The sequence below is a fragment of the Petromyzon marinus genome, chromosome 40 (assembly GCF_048934315.1).
Source record: "Petromyzon marinus isolate PM22_M1 ecotype Great Lakes invasive population chromosome 40, UKy_Petmar_22M1.pri1.0, whole genome shotgun sequence".
Lineage (NCBI taxonomy): Eukaryota > Metazoa > Chordata > Hyperoartia > Petromyzontiformes > Petromyzontidae > Petromyzon > Petromyzon marinus.
Window position 1 is genome coordinate 8,654,572 of NC_133706.1, and position 19,407 is coordinate 8,673,978.

The 19,407-nt window shown below is 48.0% G+C and overlaps 1 protein-coding gene across 2 annotated transcripts in view; it reads right to left on the reverse strand.

The window, feature by feature from the left end:
- LOC116950851 (uncharacterized) overlaps positions 1-19,407 on the reverse strand; it is an 87,920-nt gene that overhangs the window by 64,992 nt on the left and 3,521 nt on the right. The window contains exon 2 of one of the 2 annotated variants that reach the window (XM_032968970.2): positions 6,479-6,575. In XM_032968970.2, coding sequence (XP_032824861.2) covers positions 6,479-6,575 — 97 coding nt within the window. Of the gene's footprint in view, positions 1-4,405; positions 4,715-6,478; positions 6,576-19,407 lie in introns of those variants that run through there. The other variant, XM_032968972.2, reaches the window with a different exon arrangement.

The following is a 19,407-nucleotide window of genomic DNA, read 5'->3' on the forward strand; positions in this document are numbered from 1 at the left end:
TAAAAAATTTTTATCGACGTGACTTTACCGAAAGAACCAAAGAATACAACTCTCCGTGTCAGGGGAAAAACTCAATGAAATCGACAGCTCGAGACTGAAGCCTCTGCGTGATTTGTGTGCTGAGCACTGTGCCCGGGTTTAACTTTTCGCTGCGCGGGGGGAAATGTTGCCTCGGCTCCAATGATGTTGAGCGTTCATTCAGTCCGCACATTTTTTATTTATTGTAGTCTTGAGTAAAAGTCTGAGCCTGGTTGACTAAAGCAGCGACACACTGAGTCCGCTTCGTGGCTGTCGGATGTTGGCGCGGCATGAGCGGGATTGCGTCCCTGCAATGTTTATCTGGTCGATCAATCGGCGAACTCTGTAAAATATATTTTTTTCTCTATATATAAACACACACGAAACACTGTACATGTGTAGTCAAGTTCCTTTGTCGGGTCTCCTCAGCGCAGTTCCAGTAAACGAGGCTTACGGCCGTGAATAATCTTAGTCTGCGTCTTCAGTCAGACTACGGTGACAGATTTCATCTCTTCACAGCCAGTCACACTTTGCCCATCAAGTGGCCGTTGTAGACACCGGCACAGTTTACACGACTCTTCATCCGCTTCGAATCATGTGCTTGACGATAGTTAAATTAAAAATAAACACCGGCCCACTTCACTGGCAAAAGAAACGAAGTTCAACAAAATTCTTCAACAAAATCTGACAGTGACCGTGGTGTGGCTGAAACGCAACGCCTTTGCCGGCTCACAAAATACCCGAGCGCAAAACGACCCGACCACGGCGCTTGCTGCAAAGGTGCAGCAGCCACGTGAGCCGCTGCTGCCCGTCACAGTTACGGGCACATGAATGGCCCTCAAAAGGCCTGGGCTGAGGACCTCACGCTAAACAACAATAATAATACAAATAATAAAGTACATTTGGTATTACATATGCTTAGTTCTTTCGGTAAAGTCACGTTGAAGGGAAACAACAAAATAATAAAATATTATTTTTTTGTTATTATTTTGTTGTTTCCCTTCAACGTGACTTTACCGAAAGAACTAAGTATATGAATTACTGCAGTCACGAAAGCTTTAAATCAAAATTTACATTTGGTATTCATTCGCGCCGTTCTCATCGTGCAAAAGCTATCACGAAGACACGATGCTTCCGAGACATAGTCAAGCAGTCAGAATCAGAATGTTTCGTTATTCAGGCGCGATGTTTGCCGCAGTGTGCGGCGGTATCCCAAGTGGGTAGTTTTGCGGTGGGATTTTTTTCCTCTAATTTTGACGCCAGCACACGCGGTCTCCTCATTTCGAATGACGTCGATAGATCTTTATCGTCCACTGTGCAGCGAACGGGCACGTTTTTTTACGGTTAATACGCCTGCTAATATCAACCAGGATGGCCTGCCGGAGTACAGAATCAGAATATTTATTTAGACCGGAGGAGGAACCTGATGGAGCTTTGAAGGTATTTTTCACAGATGTCCAGTAGGGGTTAGGGGTCAACCAGTTACATCAACAGAAATTTGAAAAAAAAAATGGCGTGCCACGGTGGCGAGATGTCAACTACCTCGCCAGGTATACAGGACGTCATGGGTTCGATCCCGACCCTGACTGATGCCTGTTGCATATTTGGAGTTTGAATGTCTCTCCCCGTGGTCGTGTGGAATCCTCTTTGGGTCCTCCGGTTTTTCCCCTCCACATTTAGAATCAACATCACGCCATTTAGAGTGTTTGAACGCGACAAATGTCCACGTGATGATTAGCCAAGTCGGTGAAACGATCATTTGTGGCCAGGTCGCTTCTGAGAAAGAGCTGTGTAGCTCAGTGGGCCCTATCTGGTAACTTAAATGAAATAATTAAATACATCGCTCAGGTACAGATTACTGCACACAAGTAGCAAACCTCTGAAAATCAGCGGCGAACACGCTAAACTTGCACAAACAGAGATGACATTCTCTGTTCACCCAAGAGCGCATACAGTGGATTGAACACATCTTGAATACAGTACATGTACTGTCCATATATTAATGGTTAATAGTATTATGTACGTACAAATATGCAGTATACGCGTATATAAATATACGAGGGGTGTAATGATTTGTTCTAAATTTGTTGACTAATATTTATTAATGCGGCTCATGATAAATGCATAAAAATTGCATGCGTAATAATTTTTTGGCATTTTTTTCAATTTGCGCAAACGGCATGCAAACGGTGCGCTTGTGTTACATGCAGGCCTCCAAAGTGAGCAAAACTGTAACAACGAGACGGGAAAAGTTATGAGCAGGAACAATACAATCGAGACGGTAAATTAAAACAAGAGTTTAATTTCCTGCCCTGGCTAGCCATCGAACCACTACGGTGACCGCATCGCGCTCCTGCGTCCGTCTGGAACGCTCTCCATTCCTATATTAGGAAGCCACTCTGCGCTTTTAAGTCATCGATTGAAAACGAATTTCTTGAGAATTATACATTTTTTGTTTAGTTTCTTGTCCTCCCCGCTGCACCTCCGATTTCGCACGGTTGGCTACGTACGGTGCGAAAGAAGTTCAAAGAACATAATTACAACAAAGTGGAAAGTGACATCTTCATCAGCTGGGTCCTGGGCACCCCCTCCTCCCCACATGCACCAAGCCGCGCTGGGCAGAGTGGTGAAGTATGGTCAAACAACCCCTATGATCGATACGAGGAGCCCTGAATGTAGCAGTGAATTGAGAAGAAGCTGTAAATTATTATTAATTTTTAAGTATACATATGCGCGCATGTTGAACTTCTTTCGCACCGTACGTGGTCAACCGTGCCCATCGGAGGTGCGGGAACAGTCCCTAATTCCTCATAAGCAAAACATCGGAAGCCCTATTTCAACAAATTGTCAAACCTTATTGGGATCTTACGAACGTGAAAAAAATACCGTGAAGCCAGTATTATATAAACATATCCAATACATATAGATGATCCGTAACCTAGTGGGCGACTGATGTCAACCCAATTCATATTCTAGAACAATCTACACAGCTGACATTTGGCAAAATATAGAGTGCAGCTGAGTCTACCTTATACCACCGACAGGCTGATTTGGTTTCACCCCAAGAAACCGGATCGGCTAAACTTCTACGTCGCCGCGTAAGTTTCCTGCCAAACACTTCCATCGATGCCATCGGCATCCGTCAGTGATCCACGTAACTCGGCTCCTCTGGAGTGTGGCGCTAAAGCCGATGGAAACAAGCTGAAGCCTCTACCAATTAGCAGCGTTCGTAAAAACGTACCAACAACATTTTTACGTGATGGTCAACGAATACCGAAATACTTCATTTGCGATAGCAATAATAAAAAAAAGACACATGTACCCTAAATACAATGTAAATAGTGTAAACTGTATGTACGTATGCTAATTCATTTGAGAATTATTATATGTACATATGCTATTTAATATATGTACATACACTAATTCTAATGCATTATTGAATTAGTATATGTAGATCTGGCTGTTGCCTGATTATGCTAGTTGTAATTACTGGTGAAACGTCGTACTCAGATTGTAACTGTTGTGTATTTACTCTCCAACACACCAGTGTGGTATACTAGGAACGAATTGGCACGTTCTATACACGACAAACCTTACTAATTGGCTGTGTCGGGTGGTGGAGGGTTTAACGACACATTTATATTTACGCGATCTAACCAAAAAAACCTCTCTTATGGATCAATATTGATGTTTCACCCGTACGTAAGTACAGACGTGTTCATATTTACGCGTAAAACAAACCATGCATACGCATATCCACATATTCTTAGAAAACAAAGATAGCCTCTCTTCACCGTCGAAAGGACTGTTGAGGCAAGTGCTGTTAGCGAGCACCTATTAAAGCAACCACGGTGCACAAGGGGGGACGGTATGGCCAGTAGCATGCCTGACCACCTTTGTATCCCCCAGTGATGGTGTTTACACGCCGCGCCAGGTACTCATTAAAGGCTGCATCGACCTATGAGAGGTGCACAGGACCCAACAAGATATTTGCCAGTGAAATTATCCGTGGCCGGGAATTGAACTCGGGTCTCAAAGAATATTGCTTTACACGCTGTGCCATAACTCCCAACTTTACAAAGACAAATATTCCCCCTGTAGCCTTAACAGACTTTTGGGGCAAGTGCTGTTAGCGAAGCACCTATTAAGGCAGGCACAGCACACGAGGGGGTGGGAGGCCAGCACCACTTCTGGCCGCCTTTGTCTCTCCCGTGACGATGTTTACACACCGCACCAAATACGCATTTTAAGGCTGAGTCGCCCTAGGGGAGGCCCAGGACCGGTTCAGATAATCGTCACCGGTGTTGGCCGTGAGCGGGAATGGAACTCGGGCCGCCGGAGTTCGTAGCGCATGCACCACGCACACTCATACTTAAGTTTCACTTACCTTTTCCAAAAGCAGCCCCCCCACCGAAAGAAAATAAATAAATGTTCAATTCAATCGCAAGGCCGCTAGACGATCCCGAAACTGCCCCGGCGAATAAAGGAACACGAATCTACTTTCCATGTCATGTGCTTGTAAGTAAAAAAAACAACAACACAAAGTCACACACACACACACTACTTGATAGGAGAGCCTCCCAACTTTGCCTTCTGCCCCCCCCCCCCCTCTCTCTCTCACTGTCTCGCTGTCCCAGCAGCACTCAGATGCAGAAGTTTCTGTTGTAACAAAGAACCCTGATGGGGAACAAAACCCCCACAATATCCAGACCGAAGTGGAGACCCCACCCCCCATCCCACCACCCCCCATCCCACCACCCCCCCCCCCGGGCCTTGCGGTTTTCAGACGTTTATCAGAAACGGCACATGCAGCGACACTGTTGCTCACTGCTATTGGCACATCCGCGTGCTCCTGTATAATTAAATATTATTATTGTCATAACAATAATATTTAGTGGACTTTTGTCAATCTTCTGATGGACGAAGGCTCCCCCCTCCCCCGCACACCGTGTAGGTCCACGGGGGGGGGGGGGGGGGGTGGTCAGTACCGGTTCACTTACCGCTCGCCACTGAGGTTAACCGTGTGTGGGAGTCAGTCGACCTATGGAACCGATAACCGGTGCAGTAAATCGATTGTGTCGGTAATTTGCCAGCCCGGCTCTATCTAATTAAATGTATCGACGACCGCTGGCTCCATGGTGGTGAGATGTTAATGACCTCGCCTGCTACACAGGAGCTGTGGGTTCGATCCCGACCCTGATGCCTGTACATACAGTATGGAGTTTGAATGTCTGTGTCCCCTTGGTCCCATGGATTTCTCTCCGGGTCCACCAGTTTTTCCCTCTGCATTTAGAATCAACGTCTCGTGTTTAGAGTGTTTGGCTGCTTTACATTTCCACATGATGAGCCACTTCGTTGAGCTCTCATTTGTGGCCAGGTCGTTTCTGAAAAAGAGCCGTATTGCTCAGTGAGCCTTACCTGGTAAAATAGAAAATAATTTAGTAGTAGTTCACTAAAACGGCATCTTAACTTGCTTCACGAGACAAACGAGAAATCCAAAATGCAGAGGAGGGTTTAAAGGGAAGGCTCAAAAACGGATAACAAAGCAGAAAGGGTGAAGCTCAAGGTGCAAATCTGTTTTGTTTTATTTGTTTATCTCACCAAGACAAACTTGCACTGCAAAACGCGTGGCCGGAGAGTTTGTTTAAAATGTTTGCAATTTTAGTAAACAGCCATCTTGTTGCTACACATTATACAAATTGCTGTCTGTCACACTGCGATGACCATCTCCCCGCTGATCTGTGTGTGCATGTGGTTAACCACACACACGCACGCATGCACATTATTAGCCAAAGCCATGCGCGTGTGTGTGTATTCGTGTGTGGACGGCCGTGGTGATGGCCACCCACCCCATTGTGTGCCGTGCCAGCCTTCATAGGTGCTCGCTAACAGCACTTGCCCCCAAAGGTCTGTTAATGCCTCTACGGGGGATCTTTGTCTTTGTGTGTTTTAGCCAGCGGTTAGCGCGCGGCGAGAGACGAACCCGACGACAACAGTTCGATTCCCGCTCACGGCCAACATCGCCGGCGAATATTTGAATCGGTTCTGGGCATCCCATAGGGTCGACTCGGCCATCCTGCCTTCCGCTCAGCCCAAAGGTCCCGCGAGCGTGTGGATACGGCTGCTCAGATTTTTGCAGCGGAGAGCGATCATGTGAGCAGAATGCAGCACTGTCGTTCCAAGGCAGTTGAGCTGGCTTTGATCCCTGCCCATGATTGCACACCGTCATCTGTGCTGTTCAAACCTGGTCTGCACCTCCCCTGAGTCAACTCAGCCACGGACGCGTACAGCCACCCGGTACGGTGCACCCATCGGCAACCGGCAGACGAGAACAGTCGGGCACGGTCCTGGCCACGCCACGTTTCCGTATGCCGTGGTGACCTCAATAGGCGCTCGCTAACGGCGCTCGCTTGACCCGTGCGTGCGTGCGTGCGTGCTCGCGTGATCGTGCGTTACTCACCCGACAGGTGGGTTGGGGTCAGCGGGCGTCCTTCCACAGCACCGGTTAATGGGTCAGAGTCAGAGCCGGAATCTTGCATCTGACCTTCCCTGTGCATCTGCAACGGTAAGCATGCGGACAGCCGAACAATGCCGTTGTTTGGCCGTTGTGAGCCCTCGGGTTATAACCCCAAGAATCCTAGCATGTCTTCGTGGTCATATTCATTATTAACTCACCAATGCAGTACATTATACATGCCTGTATGCATTATAGATATGCGAAAGTACGACAGCTGAATGCACACTCACGTGCGTACATATGGCACACAATGCGCATTGTTGAGTACGTACGTTAACAAACACGTATGTATGTACGTTGAACTTCTTTCACACCGTACGTAGCCAACCGTGCTAATCGGCGCAGGGGAAGGACAACAAACTGAACGCAAAAAGCAGTTCTGAAGAAATGAAATTTCAATCGAGATGATTTAAAAGTGCACAGCGCCAGTGGCTTCCTAATATCGGGAGGATGAGCGTTTCAGACGAACGCAAAAGGGCACCTGCCTGCTTATCATGGTCTGTTGCCCTTTAATCAGGAAAAGCCTCGGGGGAGTGTTGAGACTCGCCTCCGGGAGGGTGCTGCCACACTCGGATGTTTTGCCAATTCCATGCGCGAGTCTTCCCACTGCGTTTGCAGCTTTCGCCGAGTGCTGCTCAGCTCAATGGCCCCCGGCCACGTGGAGAGAAACATCGGACTCACGCCCGTGCAAGTCGAGAGAACTATACTATAAACTAAACAATGAACATATTTTTATTTTTTTATTTTACCAGGTAGGGCTGTGACCTGGCCACAATTGATAGCTCAACGAAGTGGATTATCACGTGGAAATTCATAGCAGCCAAATACTAACTCAAAAGAGACAGCAAGTGTCAGGGTCAAGATCGAACCCACGACCTCCTGCATACCAGGCAAGGTAGTTAACATCTCCTAGCCACCGTGGCACCCGTAAAACAGGTACAGCACGGCCGTGAAAAACCCAGCAGAGTCGCAAAAACATTATAGATTGTTCGTAGTGTGTTGTCCTTCCCCAGCGCCTCCGATTCACATGGTTGGCTATGTGCAAAATAAGTTCAACATACAAAAAAACAACACCTTTCAAAAAAAACACCTTTCATACGACAGGATAACACTCCCATCTCCGCCCAGATAGATTCAATAATCCATTGTTGTTTCCCTATCTCTCCTAGCCACCTCACAGCCCAAGCCGACAATACCTGCTATCCCCCAGGAGTATCCCGTCCACGTACGAAGCAGCCTCAAACCCTGCTTAGCTTCCGAAACCGGACGAGAATCGGGCACGTTTACGACGGTCGCTGAATCACGACGCCAACCACGACGTTTGAAGCCTGAGTCCAGATACACGTGACAAGGGACAAATTTAAATGCCGTAATTGCCACTCGTGATGTTTACGACCAGACGCGTGGTGTTGCAGAGCTGCAATTATGCACTTCTCATAAATACGGCTATTATTACCATATTCTTCGGGTCACGTAGACTTGTTATTTTTTATTATTTTCTTTGAACCTATCTACGTGACTTTACCGAAAGACCCAAAGAATATGAATTGCTGCAGTCACGAAAGCTTTAAGTTAAGATTGAGTATTACCATCATAATCTTTCCTGCTGCCGCGTGTGGCTGATGTTGGTGCAGAGCAACAACTGTGATTTTACACCGAGATGGTTGAGCCAGGCGACTGCGTCAGGAGTAGCGGATTGGTGCCTACTCCGACTTCTTCTTCTTCTTCGTATTTGTGAACGGGGCGTTTGAGCCCAGGTTATGCGTTTCCGTGGTTCTGTTCTGGGTGGTGCCCACAGTTGTTGCAGCACACCGTTGGAGAGTTTTTTTAAATTTTCCGTTTGATCATATTTGGAAAGTGTCAGCACCTACCGCCACGATTTATAGTCACCGTCACGGACAGGCCACACGATCACAGACACAAAAGCTCCCAGGCTGTCGGTCCCACGTGTAAAACACTACCGCACGGAATGTAACTTACGCCTCTGTTTTATGCCTGTATGTACATCTGTAATGGTCAGGTATGTTCAGAGGGAGCTAGCAGCCTGGTGAAGTATGGTAAAATAACCCCCCAAGACCCGCATGGCATAAGGGTAGCAACTCTTTTTCAGCAGCGGATTGACAAAGGGACTGTAGATGCATTTTATATGTGCATCTCTCTCTGTTTATGGATGTGTGTGTGTTTATGTTTGTAGTGGGGAGCGGTGATGTAGCAGCTAGCGTGCTGCGCTACGAATCCGGCGACCCGAGTTCGATTCCCGCTCACGGCCAACACCAGTGACAATTGTCTGAACTGGTCCTGGGCCTCCCCTATGGTCGACTCAGCCTCAAATAAGTACCTGGTGCGGTGTGTAAACATCGCCACTGGGGAGACAAAGGCGGCCGGGCGTGGTGCTGGCCACCCACTCCTTCGTGCGCCGTGCCGGCCTTCATAGGCGCTCGCTAACAGCACTTATCCCAACAGTCTGCTAAGGCTATACGGGGGATATTTGTCTTTGTTGTTTATGTTTGTACGTCTTCCTCTTTGTGTGGTTGCGTGTGCATGTGTGTACACAATGCATGTTTAAAAATTTGTGTGTACGTACAGTATTACGCATGTTTTTGTATGTACGTATGTGTACGATGAGTATGTACTCGTGCGTATTTGTGTATAACAGCTTGATGGATCAGTTCCAGTGCTGAATGAGGGGCTCCCTCCATGCCCTGCGGGTCCGTGGGGTTATCTTTGACCATGCGTCAGCACGCCGGTGCGACCATCGACCGCGTGAAAACATCAACAGACCGATGTGCACGTCTGTTTTGTGAATGGGGCATTTAAAGACAAGTCACAGCGTAGTGCAACTTTGACCATGCACGCAAAACTGTGGACCACAGAGTAAACCCACATCGCAGCGGTTCCTTAACCTTTAGTGCAGCCTTGCACCCCTTTGGTTCCCAACCGTGAAAAAAAGTGTAAATGTTAATATACATAGAGGGTCTGATGAAACAAGGAAGTTGTGCTTACGTGTTTCGATGCTTTACCTCCTAAACAAATCTGGCCACGTCTCGCACCCCCAGAAAGGGCATCTCGCACAACACCAAGGGGGTTAAGAACCCCTGCCATATAGACGCAGACTCATAGATATATAGATAGACAGACAGACCCACAGAGATACATAAGGCCCCACAGAGATTAATAGAGAATTATAGAGACACACAGAGACCCGTGGAGACATTAAAGACAAGCCACAGCAGTGCGATAGTGGCCATGCAACCAAAGCTATGGACCGTGCGAGTAAACTCGCTGTGCTCTGCGCTCCTTCAACGGAGGAAGAACAGAAAATCGACGCGAACTCTCCCTCTCTCTCTCTCCTGAAGCCCTCTCGTCGTGGCCAACAGACCTCGACGTCGGCACCTTGGCACCTGAACACACTGCTGTTATACGCAAGAACAGGAGCACGCTGGCGAGGGCGGCACGGTTTAATCACGGGTTTTTTTTATTAGACACTTACGTATTAAATAACGCGCCCACTAACTGGGCAAAATGCTCGCCTGCCCGTTCACCGTTACATACGCCGACCACGCAATGCAGCAGACGCACACACGCACGCGCACACACACACACGCACAGACCCCTCCAGACTCTCACACACAGAGTGGCCTTGGTAATTGCCGGTGCTGTCACATGTGGCAACCATTAGTGTTGGGTGGATGTGGGAGGGGGGGGGGGCGAGGAGGAGGAGGGGGGGTACACAAGCAGGGTGGGACGAAGGGGGCGTGCTGGATTTTGAATCCGGGCCACAATTACTCACTCATACTTCCCTAAAGAAGTCCCCCCCCTTCCAATTTTCACTTGCCCACTCGCCCCTGCACCCCCCCCCCCCCCCACTGAAGATATAATAAAATACTGTATCGTACTGTAATATTTATCCAGCAAAGCCACACTGGAGTTCTCAATGCCCTCCTTCATGCGTCTTCCAGTGAGCAGTTTGGCCAATCCTATTTACGAGTCTGTAGACTCTTTATTCAAGAGGATCCTGCACGTTTGGGTCACATTTGGCCAATTCAATTCATACACACACCCACACGTGTACACATTTACAAGCAGCATTCGCTCATATATATTGGCTTCAGGTCATAGGAACGTTTCGCCTACCCATATATACAGCATGGTCCAGATGTCTCGTGACCCCCCATTTAATTTTCTAAAACTGAATATATATTTTTTGTATATCAATGGGGTTGTGAAAACAGAAATGAATAAGCAAAGGAATAAACATTTCAGGGGTCAATTAATTGGGGGGGGGGGTGGGGGGGGGAAGGGGGGGTGTCACAAGACATTTGGACCACCCAGTAAATCCCGTGATTCAGGAGGAAAGCGGTGGTTTAGTGGTTAGTGCACTGCGCTACGAGCTCGTTCACCTCATTTTTATTTCCAGTCATGGCTAACATGTGTGGTGGACGATATCTGATGCAGACCTGGGCTCTCCTCGGCCGTCACTACTAAACTAGTATTTCTTTTGTTTCACCAGGTAAGGCCCCACTGAGCTGTATAGCTCTTTTTTTAGAAGCGACCTGGACACAAATGATAGCTCAACGAAGTGGCTTATCATCACGTGGAAATGTATAGCAGCCAAATACTCAAAATGCGTGTCGATTCTAAATGTGGAGGGTAAAAGCGGAGGACCCGGTGAAAAATCCACGCGACCACGGGGAGAACGTGCAGACTCCAAATATACAACAGGCGTCAGGGTCGAGATGGAACCCACGACCTCCTGTATACCAGGTGAGGTAGTTAACATCCCCTAGCCACAGTGGTGGTGATGATGAGAGAGAGACACGCAGACCCCAAATATACAACAGGCGTCAGGGTCGAGATGGAACCCACAACCTCCTGTATACCAGGCGAGGTAGTTAACATCTCCTAGCCACAGTGGTGGTGATGATGAGAGAGAGACACGCATACTCCAAATATACAGCAGGCATCAGGGTCGGGATCGAACCCACGACCTCCTGTATACCAGGCGAGGTAGTTAACATCTCATAGCCACCGTGGTGGTGATGATGAGAGAGAGACACGCATACTCCAAATATACAGCGGGCATCAGGGTCGGGATCGAACCCACGACCTCCTGTATACCAGGCGAGGTAGTTAACATCTCCTAGCCACATTGGTGGTGATGATGAGAGAGAGACACGCATACTCCAAAAAATATACAGCGGGCATCAGGGTCGGGATCGAAATCACGACCTCCTGTATACCAGGCGAGGAACCCGTCGTGGTGCCTTAGCCCTGACTGTCCACCGTGGTGAAATATGGTCAAACAATGAACGGCAAGGAGTGGGGAGGTCTTCATCCAGCAATGGCGTGACAGCCGGCTGTAGATTACTGTAAATAGTATAATTTGAAGATTATTTTTAAAGAATTGTGTACAGTAATAAAATATAATGGTACACGCACAGAATAATATATTGTTTAAGTTATTTTTCTAAAATTTATATTAGTCTATAGAACATCTTGCTGGAAAAAAATATAAATTTTATTCAAACTTTACTTGGCGTGAATTTTCAGGTAATCCTTCTCCAAACTTCTATGTAGTATCAGTACATTTTACACATACAGAAGACCTTGACTGAGCAAATGGTTTACATTCTAATGATGCTCTAGAGGGGTTAGAAAGCCGACATTTGACACAAACATTATTGAGTCAATGCCTGGGAAAATCACGCGCGCCAAAAAAATAAATCTGAAAACCAACAATCATTCTCAAATTCGGCCTCCTACAAGATGACTATCCGCTTTTAAACACTTCCAGAAAATATACGAACCCCCGCGCGCGCGCGCACCAAGTCAGAATCTTCATTTCGACCGCAGAAGGAATTCCGATGAGCTCTGAAGCTCTTTTAACTTTTCACAGGTGCCTAGTCGGTAAAAAAAATCGCCTCTCGTGAGAGTGCAGCACCCAAGTCGAGAGAGAGGCGGACACACGGTGGCGGACATCGGCACCCGCCGCATCGTGGCCGTCCAAGCGCTCGACGGGAACCGCGAGCGTGGCAAGAAAGGTCCAGAAACAAAGCGTGTACGAGAAACAAAAAAAAAGTTCAATTATTGTTGCGTGGCATCCTGCTTGGCTTGCATCGCGGAATCCCTGGGGCGCGTGCGGTCATGCGTCCTGCGGCTCCGCGAGCACGTCCTACGCGTCGCACACCTCGCAAACAAATGTGAGCGCCCGCGAAGCCGCGTGAATCGGGCTGCTGGGGGCAAAATGCTGTTGACGGGCATGGAATGAGGCTGGCAACACGTGAGGGAGGTGTGGGTGCCATGTATGGCCTTTCTTGTGCTTCGCTCGACTGTCGTGTTTGTTGGTGTAACGTTCTTACCCGCCCCCTACTGGGAAAAAGGGCTTCATAGCTCATCGGATTTCTCCTGCACTATAAATACATATTCTGATTCTGATTCAATCCCGCCACACCAGCTATACTCTAACTCATAAATCAGATCTGCCAGGTTCGTCGCGAAATTGCGGTTGTCCGCATACGCCACAGTGCCAACAACACGCTCGCATGCATACACACACGCACGCACAAACTCACAATCACGGCACTGTCGAAAAGAAACCGTTCCCTTCACCTCCCCTTCTCTATTTCCGTTCGGCTCCCTTTCCTTTCCTCTCCACACCCAGCCCCCTGGCCTCACTCACTCTCTCCTCTCACGCACAGTCACAAAGACACGTTGCAAAAAAAAACCGAATCACCCCCACCCCCACCATCAACCGATTAAGTTCAATTACAGCCGTCCCCCGCCGTTGTGGCCTGCCCACACACCGGCAATATTGCTTTCACGCGAGCAACAATCGTGAAAGAAGGGTGACCCCAAACCCGTGGTTCGCAAAGCAAGGACGCGGTAGGGGAACTGTCGCCCATGCTGCTATTTAGTATGAGCTGCCGGTTAAAAATGAAATGTAAACGTTACCGATGCATTGGTGGTCAGTCAAAGATGTTTCGAGGGGTTTACGGTGTCGGTCTGTCGGTCTGTGATGTTTTGGAATTGCTGGCATTAAATAGTCTCTCTTGTTTATATTCTCTCATTTAAAAAATATATGTTTACCCACGAAAGCCTGAGTCTCATGACCCTTCCTTATTAGGGAGAGTCCTGCCCAAGTTTTCACAGTAGGGGGCGATGCTGCTGCTGCGTGTGATCCCAAATAAGTAATTTTCAGGTCATTTTTCAGCACTGGGATGTTTGGCCAATAATACCATATACACTTTATGGGAGTTGTTTGTTTAGCTATGGGAGAAAACTGGAGAACACGGAGGTAAACCCATGCAGAAGACCGAGGCTAACATACAAACTCCACACACAGCGGCACCAGGGTCAGGAAACGAACCCATGTGCTCCTTGCTATTTACTGCATGTATGTTGAACTTCTTTCGCACCATACGTAGCCAAACGTGCCAATCGGAGGTGGCCGGGGGAAGGACAACAAACTAAGGCACGGCCGTTAACCGCTGTGCCACCCTGCAGCCAACATTATTAGAAGAACACACGCGGGTTAATAAACGACATCGTTTCAAACTGTCAGGAAAGAAAACAAAGTGGGCCTTAGCGAAATGCATCACGGCCAGGGTGGCCGATGGTCAAAAACATTCCGTAACGACGAAGCCGTGGCCGTGGAAGAGAACGCGTCCGGGGGGCATCGTACCGACGTGGAGATGGAGTGATGAAATCAGGTGGATTGTTATACATCGCAGGATCGTGAGTGTTGGCAGTGGTTTTTATTTGCAGGCAAGGCCTTCATTCAGCAGTGGATCGGTAAAAGGACTTTACGTGCTACGTGGCCATTACGTGCTCTTTTAACCTCTTTTAACCCCAAAAAAACACAGGACGTGGCCACCGCTGATTTGCGTGTGAGCCCTCTTGCGCTTATAATATTACTGCAAGGCAGACAGAGTGGCCCTACAAAATTGGCATAGTGTCAATACCGCATGTGTGGGTGCGTGCATGCAATTTCGTGTTATTTTTTATAACAAATCCAGAAATACATCATCTCCCTTTCCCCACGAGTCCCATCATTACCCAGCGTTTCTGTCCTGCGTCTTTTACGTGAAGCTCTATGTGAATCCTACGCGAGACGCAGATTTCACCGTTATTTTAAGTTTGCCATTATTCGATAAACGGGTGCAACAGACGGCTAATCTTCCCACAAAACTCAGGGAAGGAGCTCGCCAAGAAGTGGAAATCCACGCAGTTTCGCCTGCTCGCTAGCAAAACGTCGTACAATTCCCGAAAGTATGAAATGAAAACAAATCAAATGCATTGACAATTCGTCTTTGGATCTCTTCCCCCCTCGCCTCTCTATATCGCATTCATTTGAAATCCTAAACGCCAAAAGGAACACCCTTCAGCAATGTAACTTCATTGCTCAAGCTACTGTTGGCAGGCTTTATATATACACCACCAGAGGGAGTTCTAGAGAGACAAGGGTGGAAAGTACCCACGCTTTGCCCCACCACACGCACTGTGGGTCGATGAACCCCATCCATGCGGGGAGGCTTTGGCAATGCCATCGTACGATGGCAAGATCTCTGGTTGTGCTCGTTTTGAACCCCAGGTCTCGTGTTGAATCCTTCACGTTGTTTAACGTGGAGATGACGAGGTGCCGGCGGCAACCTCCATGCTGTGCTAATCGCTTGTTTTTTGAAGGATATATACAAGCACAATTTGTCCCGAGTTTCCGCCTAACTTAATAAATGTATAAAAGCTGCATTTTCTCCAAGCGGAAGGGGACATACCAAGTGACCAATGGAAAAGGGGGGGGGGGAGGCGCGGCGTGAGGTTGCGTAAACACAGCCAAACCCACCCCTCTAACGCAACATGGGATACTCCAAAAGTCAACATTGCAAGCTCTGCACACTCACGTGTTCAGAAAATGTGTTATGTCTGGGGTGGGGGTTGTGTTTTTTTGTGAACACAATGACCGGTCAGCCACCAAATGAGGAATCTTGTTCCGCAGAGGTGGAAGTTGTCTGAAATGAAAACAGAGCGATGGCTGTGACATAGACTGACACGGATTATGGGTAAGTGATGGCATCATGGGTAGCAGACATTCGTGCATCTCATGACATCATTTCTGAGATGACTTGCCTTTTGTATATACCTATATATAATTTTCACTGCGGACATAAATAACACGATTGTGGTATTGGCGCCATGTCATGGACGTGAAGGGTCCGTTTGGATCTCTCGCAATGCGGCGCAAACCCCTTCGTGTTCGACAACGGCCCGCGGAAGCGGAGACCGCAGAACTACCTCTGAGATACCCCTTCACGTGACCTCTCCATGGTCCACTCAGTACTCTGGCAACATATTCCCATCCGCTTTGCCACTGAGTCGCATCAAACGGAGAAATTTTGTTTTAAATTCCGCACAGCTTGAACTTAGCCAGATGGAATGCAGAAGCAGATTTTACGCGACGGGTTTACGGTGCAGTCGCTGGCGACCCACAACTCTGTTCACGACAACTGAGAGTCTGGTATCATCACCAGGCGGCTCCTTTGGATTCGACCCAGGATGCCAAGCGCTGCCAACTCAGGAATCTGACCTCTGAGCCACTTCCCCTGGAGATAACTTATCTCTCAATGATGCGATGCCAAAGGACATCATTCAGAGATGGGAATGATTAAATGTACTGTATTGAAAGTCCTATCTTAAGTGGACATCGTGCAATGGAGAGGTTCATGGACGCAGCTGCGAGCGCAGGGGCGCGCGTGTGTCTCTGTTCTCATCAGCTGGGGAGCGGTCAGTGCGCTGCACTGCAAACCTGACCACCCCGGTTCGATTCCCACTCACGGCCAACAACAGTGACGATTATCTGAACCGGTCCTGGGCTTCCCCTAGGTCGACTCAGCCTGACATGAGCACCTGGTGCGGTGTATAAACATTGCCGCCAGGGAGACAAAGGCGGCCGGGCGTGGTGCTGGCTACCCACACCCTCGTGTGCCGTGCCGGTTATTCATAGGTGCTCGCGAACAGCACTTGCCCCGACAGTCTGTTCAGGCTATGCGTGGGTGTCGTCTTATAATCGTGGGCAATGAGGCATTGAGGCAGTGCCCATCCTGTTTATAGCACTGCAGAGCCAGTGGTGCAAACCCCACAGTGCTATGGCAGGGAGCGAGGCAGTCCACAGCACAGGCCCTGTTGACTTTGCCCACAACATTTGCAACAGTGGATTTGACACATGGCTGCAAGTAAAATATACGTAGCGTGTATATGCAGTAGGGAACATTGATATACAGTAGTTAACGTGTACATAGAAAAAAGAGGACTTTTCGAGTTAAGTTAAACTTTTTTCCGCCCGCGAGTAACCTGGGTTAAATTTAGAACATTACCAGAGAGCCAATATATTCCTGGTTACTATAGTAAAAGCATTAATATTTGGGTCGTACAATATATTTAATATTTTTTTTTTTACTGGCCGTTCCCAAGACTAACCTTTGACAGAGGGGAGTTTTCTACGAAGACAAATTTTGACGGAGAGGAAGTTTATATTCACGACTCCAAATTTACAACGAAACAAAATTAACAATTTACTCCCATTCCTAATATTGTTTTTCTCTCCCAAAACTGTTCACCATTATCTAGGGACATGGTGAGACTCAGCAGAACTCTGATATACCAACCAGCCTCACGCTCTTCTCAAAGTTCGCCTTCACCACAGTCCGGTCACCTCCAAATGCGCCTCAAAACAAAACAAAAGGTGCCCCGGGTAGCCCCCCGCGGGCCGCTGGGGCAAGTGCTGCGAGCGAGCGACGGCCGGAACGGCACGCGAGGGAGGTCGGTGTGGCGAACGCAACGCCCAGTGCGAATGTTTACACACCGCACCAGACGCTGTACTCATTTTAAGGCTGAGTCAACTTAAGTGAGGCCCACGACAAGTTCAGATATTTATCAGCGATGTTGGTCGTGAGCGGGATTTTCATTCGGCTCGCCGGGTTCGTAGCGCAGTGCGCTGACCACTACGCTGCCGCTCCCCACAAAGACAAAGTTCCCCCGTATAGGCTTAACAGAATGTTTGGGCAAGTGCTGTTAGCGAGCACCTATGAAGGCCAGAACGGCACACGTGGGAGTGGATGCCCAGCACCACGCCCAGCCGCGTTTTGTCTCCCCAGTGGCGATGTTTACACACCGCACCAGGTACTCATTTGAGGCTGAGTAGACCTAGGGGAGGCCAAGGTCCGGTTCAGATAATCGTCACTGACGTTGGTCGTGAGCGGGAATAGAACTAGGGTCGCCAGGTTCGTAGCGCAGCGTAGCGCTAACCGCTACGCTACCGTTCCCCACACACACACGAACCTGTATAGAGGTCCCCTTGTAGACCTGACTGCCAGTACTCACCAAACTTAATAACCAGGCGACAGTCCACATTATAGACTGCCAGTACTCACCAAACTTAATAACCAGGCTACAGTCTACATTATAGACTGCCAGTACACTCACCAAACTTAATACCCAGGCTACAGTCCACATTATGGACTGCCAGTACACTCACCAAACTTAATAACCAGGCTACAGTTTACATTATAGACTGCCAGTACACTCACGAAACTTAATAACCAGGCTACAGTCTACATTATACACTGTCAGTACACTCACCAAACTTAATAACCTGGCTACAGTCTACATTATGGACTGCCAGTACACTCACCAAACTTAATAACCAGGCTACAGTCTACATTATGGACTGCCAGTACACTAACCAAACTTAATAACCAGGCTACAGTCTACATTATGGACTGCCAGTACACTCACCAAACTTAATAACCAGGCTACAGTCTACATTATAGACTGCCAGTACACTCACCAAACTTAATAACCAGGCTACAGTCTACATTATAGACTGTCAGTACACTCACCAACTTAATAACCTGGCTACAGTCTACATTATGGACTGCCAGTACACTTACCAAACTTAATAACCTGGCTACAGTCTACATTATAGACTGCCAGTACACTCACCAAACTTAATAACCTGGCTACAGTCTACATTATGGACTGCCAGTACACTTACCAAACTTAATAACCAGGCTACAGTCTACATTATAGACTGCCAGTACACTCACCAAACTTAATAACCAGGCTACAGTCCACATTATAGACTCCCAGTACACTCACCAAACTTAATAACCAGGCTACAGTCTACATTCGTGTTAAAAAAAAATATTCACTTTATTTTTATTAGAATATTTCGATCTACGTGACTTTACCGAAAGAACAAAATAATAGCCTAAACTGTGTTAGCAATCACGTATCAATGCCGGTACGGCAGGCGGGGCAATGCCGTCGGGATTGCTACCACCCCAGCCACGTGTCCGACTCACCTTTGTCTCTCGCGCGTGGGGCGTCTGTGGACACGCGCGGGCCGTGACAACTTTGGAATGAGTTGACAATCTCAGCGGGAATGTTTTTTTTTTGCTGCGTATGAGCCCTGAACTCAGCGCGTGGCCATAGCTGTGGATGTAACCGTATGAGCCCTGAACTCAGCGCGTGGCCATAGCCGTGGATGTAACCGAGTGACGCTGTGGGGTTGTTGAGCGGTGATGCAGTGGCTCGCGCGCTGTGCTATGAAGTTGGCACCTGAGTTCGATTCGCAGTAAGGGCTTATACCGAGCGTTGAGAGACATCTGCAAAGGTCCTGGATCTTCCCATGGCCAACACGGCATGGGCAGGATTGAAAATTAATAATTTCAGATGTGTTTATAGTTTGTTAAGTGTGCTTTCTCTATTGGTTTGTGAAAAAATATTCACTTTTGGACTCAATGTTGTCTCATCTGGTTTAAATAACCAATATACATACGTATCTAAAGTAGTTCAATCTATATCACACGCATACACAC